General features: G+C 32.2%; 2 protein-coding genes across 2 annotated transcripts; one reads left to right on the top strand and one right to left on the bottom strand.

The window, feature by feature from the left end:
• Nucleotides 1-133: 133 nt before the first annotated feature.
• Nucleotides 134-766, top strand: LOC146922995 (uncharacterized). Its single transcript, XM_085711647.1, has one exon. It carries the CDS (start codon nucleotides 134-136, stop codon nucleotides 764-766), a length of 633 nt encoding a protein of 210 aa, XP_085567773.1.
• Nucleotides 767-3,085: 2,319 nt separating this feature from the next.
• Nucleotides 3,086-11,583, bottom strand: LOC146922994 (uncharacterized). The gene is made up of 9 exons (XM_085715754.1): nucleotides 11,397-11,583; nucleotides 10,499-11,311; nucleotides 9,516-9,592; nucleotides 9,232-9,397; nucleotides 7,486-7,574; nucleotides 7,237-7,401; nucleotides 7,066-7,143; nucleotides 5,970-6,073; nucleotides 3,086-3,408 (listed from the first exon to the last, which is right to left on the bottom strand). The coding sequence occupies exons 2-9, from the start codon at nucleotides 11,157-11,159 to the stop codon at nucleotides 3,303-3,305; spliced, it is 1,446 nt and encodes a 481-aa protein (XP_085571880.1). The 5' UTR covers nucleotides 11,160-11,311; nucleotides 11,397-11,583; the 3' UTR covers nucleotides 3,086-3,302.
• Nucleotides 11,584-14,220: the final 2,637 nt, after the last annotated feature.

The raw sequence follows: 14,220 nt of genomic DNA, 5'->3' as shown, positions 1-14,220 counted from the left end.
GTGCATCTTGCACAAGCTTGGCTTGATAAATTTTGCTGATTCAAAAAAAATAACTACTACAACATCATCAAATAAATACCAGCCTATCTCTTTCTTAGCAGGTATTTGGTGGTCTTGGCGTCATCGAAATCTAATGTGTTTGGGTGGTGAAACTTGGTCTTTACATCATCTAAATTGCAGCATAAAGAATTCGATAGAGATCATAAAAGCTAGCTTTTCTTCTACTGTTTCTGCTGTTACAGTTGACCGATACATAAAATGGAACAACAACAACGCCTTTTGTGCAATCCTAAACGTGGATGGTAGCTTTCATGGTATTCTTATTCGAACTGGCTTTGGTGGAATTCTGCGTAACTATGTAGGGTTGTTTCTATCGGGTTTTTCAAGTTTTATTCCAGACTCAGATGATAGCATGTTGGCTGAGCTTTCGGCTATCTATCATAGTCTGATCATGGTCAAGGATTTGGGTTATGCAGAGCTAGTTTGTTATTTTGACTCTCTTGTTTGCATTAATCTTATTAATGGTCCCGTGGAGAAATACCATTTTTATGCGGTCCTTATCCAAGACATAAAAGATTTGCTTCTTCAAAGTACTGTTACGGTTTGTCACACTCTCAGAAAAGGGAACCAATGTGCGGGCTTTCTTGCAAAACTCGGAGCTTCTTTTGATGATGGACTTGTTATTTATGAGTCGCCCCCAGCTGGTCTCGTCAAAATCTTCTTAGAAGCGATGCCACTAGCATTTTCTTCCTTAAGGAATAGTTAGCTTGTTTTTTCCTTCTGTTTTTTCTTTCTTTCTTGTTTGTTCCTTTTGTTATCTTTGTAACCAAAAAAAAAAAATTCAAATTATTGGTCTATTCTATTGCGCATATATAAAGTGTTGATTGTGATTTGCTGTGTAATAGTCTTATTCATGGCATAAGTGTACTCCTATCCTGAAAACCTCACAGTTACATCATTAATGAACATAATAAATTTCAATGTTCTGTGTGAATTTTAGTTAATAAATCACTTTCAAAGTACATAAAGGCATAGGTGAAATTTTCACATAATTTATAGCTGTGATTTCTAAATTTCCATTAGTTAAATTGATAAATATGACATAAGCTTACATGTTTCATATAGTTTATTTAGCCAAAGTCCTTCAGGAGGCAAGTTGATTTGAACCTGAAGTTTTTATCCGTATTTAGACTATGTTCCTTAGCTTCCATGCTTTGAACCATCTTAAACATTTTTCAATCTAGCATGACTGACCATTTTTATACTTCAAATGGCTAATGTGAGTGTAAGTCATAAGTGTAGGGTAAGCCAAGCTGGCATATGGACTATATTTCATATGATATACTATATCATATGAATTGGAATTTTGCTTTCATTATTGAAATGAGCAGTGTTACTGCCTATGAAGGGGACAACCCAATTAGGCTGCTATGCGTTTCTCTTGAGAAGTGTGTTACAGCTATGACATATGGACTATATCATATGAAGTGTCTTTCTTTCTTGTTTGTTCCTTTTGTTATCTTTATAACCAAAAAAAAAAATCTAATTGGGTTATATGGACTATATCATGAGTAACTGAATCCTCGTATAATAATATCAGTAACAGAATCCCTATTTTCTCTGATAAAGGTCATATGTGCTGCAATGAGATCAGTGAATAATAAATAATACTTCTCCCTTTTCTCTCTTCTTCTCTTTCTCTCTGTTATTGTTTCTATTTACTTATTTTCATAAATCAGTACAATTTAACCAACTGAGAAGTAGATACATAACTCTTCTTAATATGTTATAATAAGTTGTAATTTTGTATCGATGATTATAGACTATTGTTACAAATGAGCTCTATTTATAGGAGAATAGAGTAGCTTATGAACTAAGCCCAATAACCTAGTATTATGGCTCATCAATCCATTTGTTATTTGGACATCCACTATTTTTTTTTTACAAAAAATAACATTATTGAATGACAAGATATGCTATGGTGCTGCCAAATACATGCCAAGATCAAAGTTTGCAAAGGACGGTAATCCGGATAGCACCACAAACAACAAAGAAACTAAAAAACTCCTCACAGATATGTGTTTATCGGGAGTCTAAATTACCAACTTAATGCTTCGTAGACAAACAAAGACCAAAACTCCAGCGAGATAAAGAGGACTCCAAAAAAGAAGAAAAACTAAACCTTCTAAAAAATAAATTGATTGATTATCAAATAAAAGATTAAGCATTTAGGATTTCGTTCCATGCCACTAACGAGCTGCCGGATAACCGAAGATAATGCAAAGAATGTCTTCTAATGTTGATTTAATAATCCGATTGACACAATTTTATTGAAGAACAGTTGTAACAACACGTAAGCAATTGTATCTCAGTTTTCTAAGCTTCATCCATAAATAAATTACTATAACCAAATCCCTAAAGTTTTCAACAAGCATGAATTTAATTGCAAATTATTTTATTAAGGGACCTAGTTACAAACTGATCCTCCCTCCCTCTCTCTGTCACCATATACAAATGCCCCTTTTGTACTTGCCAGATATTTAAAAAAAAAAAATCAATAGTATAATTAATGTGCGTAATTTGTATATGAATATTAATCATCTATTATGTATAGAATAGTTTGATATTTAATATTTCATCTTCTGAGATAAACCAGTAATATTAAATAGAATTTTGTTCGAAAAAATAATAATAAATATCTAAGTTAAAATTTTTGCAAAGTTGTTTATAATTAAGCACGGAAGAAGTAATAAATTTAGACACTTGCTTATAACTTCTTTTAATTCAAGAACTACTTAAAAATCATCGAATAGATTAGAGACCTCCAAAGTAATTTATCAATACCACATTTCTATAATTGTACATACATTAATTTCTAAAACTAAAGGTTTCAGAAGTTCATTGATGCATGACAGTACTAAATGATGGCCACACTTCAAACTGCTCCCTCATAGCAAAACATTTGGTTTGTAATTCAGGATAGAAGATGTTTCACTATCTGGGCAAAAAGCAAGAGAAAAAAGACATGACAATCAACAAAAGCATCCAAATCCAAATTTCTTATAAAAATAGGCAATTTCAGCACTTCCAAGGGGAACAACTTAATTAATATATTTCAATAAAGCCTGTGCAAAAACATATACAAACTTCAAAGAAATTGGGATTAATATCAAAATAATGTAGCGTTAAGAACAAGTTTGTGTTCATCATACTATCTATTATACGAGGAATATGAGGTTAGCGGGTTCCCCCGATTTTGAGTATCTCAGCAAAACCCTTAATTTGTACATATCATGAGTTGATTAAAACAACTGGAAGAACAAACTTGTTGATCCATCTCCGAAGGTGCGAAGATCAGCTGCTTTAACCAATGCTCTGCATAGGGGGCAAGTCCTTTCTCTCTCAAACCTGAATAAAGAAGTGTTTGTTGGAGTTACAACTTAAAAGAGAAGTTGTTGATAAGAGAAAAATGCAATACAATCTAACTGCCTCTTAATACCAGTTTGTGTAATGACTTGTATAACAAAAATGATTTAATTTTCAGAGATTTTATGCTAAACAAACATAATCTAACTTTCATTTGACTACAATTATTAGAAGAAAGAAAAAACACTTCTTATTTTAAATAGTTACTATTATAGCTTTTCTCTAAAGACTACTTGAAATAATTACTAAACATAATCAGCAATCTAAACATTCAATAAACTTCAAAAGTTTTTTTTTTTAAATTGTTAGGTTTTCAAGAAAAAAAGCTTAAACAAATGCACTTCTACATAAGTCCAACACGTCTCAAATATACCTCTTCATCAGTAGTTATTTCAATATTTGACAACTTTCAAGTGGAATTTCTAAATTTTGGTGTGGAATCAAATTTTAATAGCTTGAGGAAACAGTACTTTTGAGCTCTGGCCATTAAGCATGAGTCACGGTAACTGAACCATAGAAACCAATCCACTATTTGGTTTAGGTTTTGATAAACCAAACCATTATTTTAGAAAAATAGTTTATGCTTGCGAAACAGTTCCGAACTGGCTTGTTCCCAGTTCAGACCCAGTTTTGATTAAAACCTAGTTATTAATCCAACGACTTCTTTTTTACTTTCTAACTTCATCCAACAGTTCAGAGTTATTCTGTTTTCTAGAATTCCCTTTGTTTCCCCAGTTCTATTAACGAAACTCTGCCTTTCTACTACACTCACTGACTGCTGGAATCATGCATCGGGATATCCCTCCACTGGAAAAGATATCACTGAATCAGGATATCTCGGAGGCAAAATCAGTAGTGACAGGAGCGTTGCTCAGAGCTGCTTCTCGTTGGCACCTAAGCCTCAACGAGATGTCGAGAACCTCACTCGACTGTGACATTATTGAAATCAGATCAAAAACCGTTTGATTTTTCTGCAAGTGCAGAGCCCTTGGAGAGAAACGACAAGAAAGGGGAACAAATCAGATGAACGAATCAAAGGATGGACTGGCACCAACGAGAAAGGATTGAGAATTTTAACAACGTTAGCGTGACATGAAGCGGCTGAGAGCACATAAATTTGGAGAGCACATTAAGTTTGACCATTTGGGTATTGGTTTTAAAAGTGGGTACTGATATTTCCAGTTTTAATTAAATGGCTACGGGTCAGTTTTTAAGCAAAATAAATTGGGTTTTTTAATAACATACGCCAGGTTTTTTAAAATGGTTCTGCTGGACCAATTTTTTTGGACATCCCTTAGGCATGACTATATTTGAATGAATAATATTCACCAACGGGATCATTTTTCCTTAGAGCATCTTCATGCCTAGTAAAAGTGCAGTGGTGTTTGTTAGAAGGATTATTTTCGGCATCCAAGAATCTTAATTTAAGAATTTTAGATTTCCATGTTTGCTATGAATATTAAAAATATTCGCAAGAAACAAATATTTCTAGGAAATTTTTTACTTGTTTCCAACCTAAACATTTTTACACTGGCCTTAAACATTGTCCAACACCCAAGAATACTTCAGGTTCACGAAATGCATTTTACGCATTCCTAGAAAACATGATACACAACTGTAAATAGACTCCACATGGCAATTGTCAACGACCAAGGGTCCAAAGACCTAGGGAACCCTATCTTTCTCTCTTATCCATTCTTACATTTGATATTAAACTCGCCTACTAAACTCACCTACTGTTAATACTTAAATATGATTACATATTATGCAAAGAAAGGAACAGTAGAAATGATTTTTTTTTCCCCAGGACATTCAATAACAACCAAGCCTTGTCCCACTAAGTGGGGACTTGGGGTCGGCTACATGGATCAAATTAAGCTATAATGTTCTATCGTAAACCATATTTCGATCCAACTCATTAATCTCTAGATCTTTTTTCCCAGGACATATCCAAGCATAAATAAATATCCAAATGTATAATAAGCAAATATATGGCTTTCCCATGGTGGAGAACTGAGGCCATGAATTCAACTTCTCCCACAAACAAAATAATAACTATTACGTTTGTTCCTTTTTAGTAATTGTTTTAAGGTTATCTACACAAACCAAAACAACCGATCAATTTTATTACTTCTAATGAAACTATTTTTCTTTTTCCTATCATACCTTTAATTATTTACTATTTCATTCCACCTATATCTTTCAGTGCGATAAATAGTTTACGGTATTACTGACAAAATAATCAATGTTAAATTGAACTTTGAAAATGAAAAAAATAAACAATTTTTTTGCTATGAAAGTGGAAGTTAAAATGGAACGGAGAGAGTAACAACTAACATTTTCTATTCAAAAGAAAAGTATGACATTCTTGAGAATTGATAAGTGGGAAATTATGTGAAATGCTCTTTTAGCTGATTACTAGCCAAGCCTAAACAATTTTTTAGCGCTCTCATAAACGATCTCAGTGTATTTCTGTTAATATATTGTGAGCTTTCTATATTGAAATAAAAAGTTCAAAACAAGGAATAAAGGTATGTACTCACCACTCAGAAACACAATCTTCGCAGAAAATGTGTTTGCAGCGCAACAAGATAGGGGAATGCATCTTCTCTTGGCATATAGCACATAGGTCACCGGCAGCAGTAACCTGTGTTTCAATACATAAAATTTAGAATTATATATTTAAAAAATATATGCACAGTAAAAATCCCCAATAACAAAGTATCTGTGCATGTTTTCATTCTTAAATAGAAAGAAATGTCATTAGAAAAGAATAGTTGAAAAATAAAAAGACAGAAGACAATATCTAATAAAAAAATTTCAAAACAAAGTATAATACAAAAGCTCTCCAGCACCCTTGCATAACACATGATGAATCTCCCAACCAAACACTATCAACCAATAAATTTCATACACAGGAAAAACAAAACAAGCTACCGTAGGTATTTTCCTATCTAATTTTGAGGATAATATTTTCTGAAACAGTCAGAGGAATATAAGGGGGACAAGACAAATATAACAAGCAACCATAGGTTTTTCGGAAGATACTCTTCATTTCATCCAGAAAACAATATACACCACCGTGTGCAAGTACACAAATAAATAGAATATAAGAGATACATGAAGATAAATCACATTATCCTGATGAATAGTATCACCATAATTTGTGTAACTATAAAAGTCATGGATGATGGCATTCATCTAATGCATTTAACGTTTACGTACTCATGCATATAACGTATAACTTGGTTGCATAATTACAAATTATTTTGATAAATCGCATAGTTTTATTCTTAGATTGATGAAACATATAACTTGGAGGAGAATAGCCAACTACAATTCATCTCATGTATTTAATGTCTACATATGTATGCATTTACAAAATCAGAAAATTGCAACTTCCAAAAAACACTGAATCAGAACACTAACAAATGAATGAGATTTGCTATTTAAACTAATAAAATCCCATGCAACAGCAACGGAACTGGAAAAAAAAAATTGGGCAGGGAATGGAGGGTCTAGACATCCTCCAAAATTCCACATGGCATTAGAGGGACTTTGTTTAATATTATAGAAATCGAATGGATATATTTATATACACTGTTGGTAAAAAAAAAAAATCTAAAACTGAATTATTACCTGTTCTGCTGTGGCATAGACCCCGTAATGAACTTCCTTTCTTGATAATGCTTTCAAGGCAGAAATAAAGCATTGGACCTGATAGGCACACATATTATAATTCGGCATTGTACATAAACATCTTGAAATTCAGAACTTCACACTAATAATTTTAAGAAAATGAAAGCATACCTTCTCAACCACAGATGTTAGCTTGAAAGTTAAATACAACCCTGTGGTCAGTGACGAAAAGAGACTTCCATATTCCCTATTCAAGAAAAACCGGTACCAGACTGGTGTTGGCAACAAGGCACGATACAACAGCAGCGTGTACTCAACAAGAGTTAACATTTGAGCCTAAAAAAGTCAGACAATGTCAGAAGTTATAGTAGTAAACTACACTTGAAAATTGCATACTTTTGTATGGAAAGTGTTAATCACCTGTCGACGGAAATTATGACCTTTCCCCTTTTTGTAATATATAAGAAGGATACACTTAAAAGCCATTGCAACTTGCCGCATCAATATATCTGATAGTCAATATAATGGTGATCATCAATACCAACAAAAATTAGAATGGCAAAAGGCCACAATTACAATCTGAAGGGATAGATGAGACACAAAAACAGTCAACCAAGATAAAAATACAGTATATTAATAAAATAAAATGAGATCAAGAAAGGTATCGCTCATTATCTATGTTCAGATATGTTTCAGATATTGTAGATTTTCTGTACATATTTACTGTACTCTCTCCCAGTTTCCTTTTTTAGTTGATTCTAATCGCTAAAAGGAATTAATTTGACTAACATCGTGTATAAATGTTGTACATACTATTCATGATTTAATACAGAAAAATCATTAGTATTCCCTCTTAAATTGGTACTAGAGCCATCTAGTTCAAAAACCTATGTTTTTTAAGGTTCAGCCAACATCCAGAAGGCTGATCCTTTCTCATTTGGTTGTCACTTTGTCGGATATCACAGGAAAAACCACCATCTAGTACAGTGTCCTCCGGTCAGCCGTCTCCTCTAAGTGTTGATGCCGTCATGCACAATACATCAAATATATATAAACAAATCTATAATATCTAAAACAAATCTCAACAACTAATATCAAATAATAAGACAAACATTGAAGCAAATAAGGGTGCACTTTGTTTTTTTTGTTCCTGTCTATATGTTCTCATGTATATTGAAAAAGATTTAGAAGTCAATGGTTTTGTTTTAGACATGATCCCGTCTGTTCCATGTATCCAACCCCACCTACTGAGATGCAACTTGGTTATTGTTGTTTTCATGTATAATTTAAAAAATGTCATCATGTTGTTTCGTTTTTTTAAAGATGTTGTGAAGGAATGATGAAAATTGAGCTTTTGCTGTTTTAATTTAACCATTGCCAATGTGAAATAATATGTCAGCTAACATTCCCAATTTTTCTTAGACGTGTAAACAAGCAATGACTGCAGTCGATATCACATAAGGGAAAAAATAAAATTAAACTGTTAACTTTATCCTCAAACAATTGAGTCGATTAATATCCCAATTGATAATTAAACTTGGAGAATACATTTTACGGCATCCTGTCTACACATAGGCAAGTTTTAAATTGTGAATAATTTCAATAAAAAAATCATGAAACAACTACAAAGAAGGTTCCAATTTCACCATCAGTGACCAAAAAACAGCTGCAATATTGTGCTGAAACTTAAAAATCCCTTGCATATGTATGTCATACATTCAGCATCTCACCCGGGGTCTGTAATTATTACGGGAGCTTACTTTTTACTAAGGACCTGTTTGGATTGACTTATTTGATCTTAACTACATATGCAAGGACTTGTGAGACTGTTTGGAAAAGCTTATGGAAATAGATAATGACATGTATATAAGCTGTTTTCAGCCTAATTCCATAAGCTCTCCAGGATAGCTTATAAAAACAACTTATAATTTGTATGAATACAGTTTGACTGAAGTTTATCTTGTTATAGAAATAGCTTATATGTAAACACTAATATGATAAACGTTTATGCTATAAGCAATTAATTAAGTTACTTATCCAAACAAAGCAAAAATTGTACACTATTAACATGCATTTATGCCACCATGTAAAGTAGAACAAACAAAAGTTCTAGTATATATCCACTGCAGCAATGTAAGATCAAGCATTACATGAATAAGTCCATACCATTGACCAAGATCGTGAATATTGCATGCCAGAAAGGTGTTGGGTTAGGAGGTAACATGGCCAGTGGATATAAAATATCATCATTTCGATACCACCAGTAAATGCATATCACATGAAGAATGAAAGCAAAAGCGATACCAGCAAGTAAAGAGACTTTCCTATCTCCCTGCAAAATAAAACATATTTCACTCAGCGTTATGGTACGAGGATGAGGAGTTGACAGAATAGAAACTCAGTTTAAGAATAGAAATTTTAAAGGTTTGGCAAAGATATGAATAAAGTACCTTCAAAGCTGTCTGCTTCTTAACAATTTCATTTGACTTGAACATCACAGCTGCTATCCAAATTGTGACAAAGAAACCTGCAAGTTCGCAGAAATGACTACCAGATAATGTGGAGAAAATAATAACTTCCAAATTAAGACAAGACCCATGCTATAAGTGTGAACAATGGATTGTGCACCTTCAGAGGAAGAGATTGTAAATAAGAAAACACACAATTGTAACTTACGAGAAAGGTAAAAAGCATATCATCATGTACTTATCTTCATAAGTAAAGCTTTCATATTGTTAACAGAGGATCTCTACAGAAACACATGACAATAACATCATCAACTAGTTTACTCCACAAGATTCATTTTTACCTTACAATTAGCAAAGTTGCAATTTTCTTACTAAGGTAAAACACCGCCAAAGGGGAGAACCAGTAAAAAGATTTGTTCTGCAGAATCAGTAAATAAAACAAAGGTGTGGTGCGACCCTTGTGATCCTCAAAAAACTTCTCACGTGATATTTTTTTTTTCTCTAAGCCCCTTTTTTCGGAAACAACAGCCAGTATTGTAAGCCACACAAGCATTTTTCGGTTGGATTTGGGATCAATGAAAAACATTTAACAAGGTAGCAAGAGTGAAAGACCAAACAAACTTATACATGATGAGAAATAAAGATGTTAGTTAATAACTACTTTCATAGTTTCCATCATTCCCAAATGCAGGCACATCCAACCACTATTCTACCAAGCAAATTACCTCAGAACAAGCAAGTCAGTGCTCTTAACACAACAAGTAGCCAAGTTATCAAAAACAACTTTGTATTTTCTTGATATTTGGGAAATGGAAGAACTACTAACAATGGAAAAGTAAATAAAGGAAAATTCAAAATGGCTATGATCATTATGATCATATTGGACTAACACAAGTTTGAAGCCAAGCTCAACATCACAAACAAAATATAGCATAATCAATGAATCAGAACAGAAGTGATTATACCTTGTAAATGCTGTCGAATGAAAACAACCAACAACAAAAGCGAGAAAGGAAGAATCTGCTCGATCCACTTGGCAACCAGCTGAATATCATATCTCTGATGAGAAGACGAATCCCTGTTATTTTCTGTTCCATTCCCAGCAGCCTCACCATCAACCTGTCCACTACCAGCCAGCGACGACGAAGAAGATGAAGACACAAGAGGAACCCCTTCACTAGCCTCAATTCCACCACGACCCTCGGCATCATTCTCACCCAATCCAGGCATTCCACTTCTCTCACCAATAAGCTCCTCACCACAATCATCATAACCTACTTCCCCAACCTGATTATGAATATTCTCTCCGGCTCCAATAATCCTTATTGCAACTTCCCCTGCACTACTCCCAGCAACAGCACCACCAGCATCAACCTGAGATCGTAACTCCGAACCAGAAACTCCGTTGTTGACAATCATACCCTCAGAATCATTACTCGAACGCAAAATTCCAGAATAATCCAACAAAAACGAAATCGGTGATAAAAAGGGGTTAACAGGTAACCTCATTCCATACCAAGTTACACCACCATTGTTATCATCAGTATTAATCCCTCCAAAAGATGATGATGACGATGCTGATGATAATGATGGTGATGATGATGAATTACCACCCAAAGTTTCCATCTTTAACACAAATTAAAAAAAAAAAACCCCTAATCCTCAATTCTTCACTCTAACCCTATTTCTTTGATCTTCCACTTTTCAACTAATTGCTAATTTTGGGGTTGATTAAAAATATTAAAAAAAACAATTTTTTTAGGGTTTTATTCCCTAACCTGAAAAGGAGATGAAGAAAATTATTAGAGAAACAGAAAATTAAAATTGAAAAAAATGAAGGGAGTGAATAGCTTTATAGGTTACCTGAGAGCTTATGGATTAAGCGATTACGGAATGGATTATGGAAATTGGGGGAAATGGAAAATAGGGTTTGAAATTTGAAGTGAATTAACAATGGCGATGATGAAAAGTCAGAATCAGGAGCTGAAAACTTGGTTTTCCTTTTGAGAGTGTTGAGCGTGTGAATGCGATAAAGAACAATTTACTATGTACAGAGATTGATTATTTTTTTGATATACCTAATTTATGCTCAATAATAAAGGGATACTTTTTTTTTTTTTTAGGAAATAATAAAGGGATACTTGTACATAAAGAAAGATACTACTCTATATACTTATATCAATTGTTCGGTGAATATGAAGAAGAAGAAAAATACTCCCTTTAATTATATTTAAACTAGATCAATAAAAATTGATGTATTTCAGTTAAATTTTAAACCAGATACGTCAACTTTTGTTGACTTAAATATCTTTTATAAATATAAATTTTAATTGTAGTTTTGGTCCCCGTATTTTTATTATTTTGTAAAATTGGTCCCCCTATTTTAAAATTTGACACTTTTGGTCCCTCTATCAAATATTTTGTCTAGAATATTGTGATATGATATGTTTTAAATGATGTTTTTAAGGGAATTTTGTTACAATTTCATCGTTGTTAATCTTTTTCCATCTTCACATCATATTCCACGACATTTAAAATTTATCACATCACATTTTCATAGTTCAAAAATATGATGGAGAGACCAAAACTGTCGAATTTTAAAATAGAGGGACCAATTATGCAAATTGGTGAAAATAGAGGGACCAAAACTGTAGTTAAACCTAAATATAATCGAAAGGATTATTTATTTATATTAGTGATCTGGTGAAGTATTATTTTCATATTTTGTTAATTTTGATTTTTCAATTGAATGACTTTTTGCTTTAAAATTGGTTCAGGCCGAAATGCAAAAGATCTCAATTGTTTTTTTTTTTTTACCATTCTCAATTGTTCATGTTTTAAAGAAGACTCTTAATAAGATGTTATTAGACACATTTGAAGGAGGTATACTTGCTTAGGCACAAGCCTAAATAAATATATTCGGAAACACATACAAGATCATAAAAATAAAAATAAAATTGAATAAAGTCAATTGATGTTATAAATATTAATAGTGGATGTCCAAATAGCAAATGGGTTAATGAGCTATGCTACTAGAACATTGGGCTTAGTCCATAAGCTATTCTCTATTTCCCTATAAATAGAGCTCATTTGTAACATTCTCAAGTACACTAGAGAATAATAATATTTCTCTCTATTCTCTCTTCCTCTTCTTATCTCTATTATTGTTTCTATTTACTTGTTTTATAACACGTTATCAGCACGCTCTAATCAACTAAGAAGGTACATAACTCTTCTTAATCTATTATAGTAGATTGTAATTTTGTATCGATGATTATAGGCTATTGTTGTAATTCCATCAATTTGGAATCAATGCCTTATAGATACACTTTATCGTTATTATGCAAATTATATACTGTTTGTTTATTTTTAATTAAAAATTCAAGCATCCCTGAAGGATTGCATAAAAGATTGATCAAATCTATAATATAGTTCCTGAAGAACTATATTCAGAAAGGAACACATCCTTGAAGGATTGTTTAAAAACTCGAATTATTTTCTAATGAATTCCTGATGAATTCAAAGGTTTTGCATCCCTGAAGGATTGCTTAAAAACTCAAATTGTTTTCCAATGAATTCCTGATGAATTCAAAGATGTTGCATCCCTGAAGGATTGCTTAAAAACACAATTTTTTTACTGAATTCCTAATGAATTCAACAAAGATGCATCCCTGAAGGATTGTACAAATGAATTAATTAGAGTTATTATATATTTTTGATCAAGATTTAATTTATTATATAGTTCCGAAAGAACTCACAAAGAATTCAAGAAGTATTTTAATATCCCTGAAGGATTGCAAAAGTAGCACAATTTTCATTATTTTTATCGTAAATTTGCTCTGTTTTAGTATGATCATCTTTAGTGTATATTTTAATCACTTGATGAATAATATCTTAATGTGCAAGAGTAGTAACTGTATTTTTTCTTTAATGTGAATTTTATTGTATTTTAATATTGTAATCATTAGTATTTTAATATTCACGAATAATTACCATATTAAAATGTTATGTCATTATGGTTGCATTAAATCATTATTATGTGAATTGTTTTATGTTACTGTGATTATTTATTCTATACTCTTTTTTGAAGAATTCAAAAGTGTTAATCTCTAAAGGATTGCTTAGAGAATTGATTTCATTGTTTAAATATATTGCATAGTTCTTGAAGAACTTAAAAACTTGGTTTTATTTTCTATGAATTCATGAAGAATTCGGTAATGATACATCCTAGAAGGATCCTACAATTAACTGATTGGATCGGTTATATAGTTCTTGAAGAACTTAAAAACCAAATTTTATATGAATTTCACAAGAATTCAAAAGTCTAGAGTTTATTCTCTATGAGTTTCAGAAGAACTCAAAAGTCTCAAATTTTGTTTAAATATGTTGGTTTCTGAAAATTTAAAAGGCAAATTTTTATTTTCAATGAATTCTTGAAAAATTCAATAGTGATGCATCCTTGAAGGATTACTTGAAGAATAATTTTCAAAGATTATTGGTTATGAACATCTGTGATATAGTTCTTGAAGAACTAAAATAAACATATTATTGAAAGCATCCCTGAAGGACTACTTAAGGAATGAATTATCTCAATCATTGTTCATGAAGATTTGTGGCACAGTTCCTGAAGAACTAATGCTTTAATAAACACCCTTATGGGCCGTAAAAAACGGTGATTTTTCTTGGT

Source organism: Medicago sativa, chromosome 5 (genome assembly GCF_051527215.1).
Source record: "Medicago sativa cultivar Bolivia chromosome 5, Bolivia_mono, whole genome shotgun sequence".
Classification (NCBI taxonomy): domain Eukaryota; kingdom Viridiplantae; phylum Streptophyta; class Magnoliopsida; order Fabales; family Fabaceae; genus Medicago; species Medicago sativa.
This window is presented reverse-complemented; position numbering and strand designations above follow the sequence as displayed.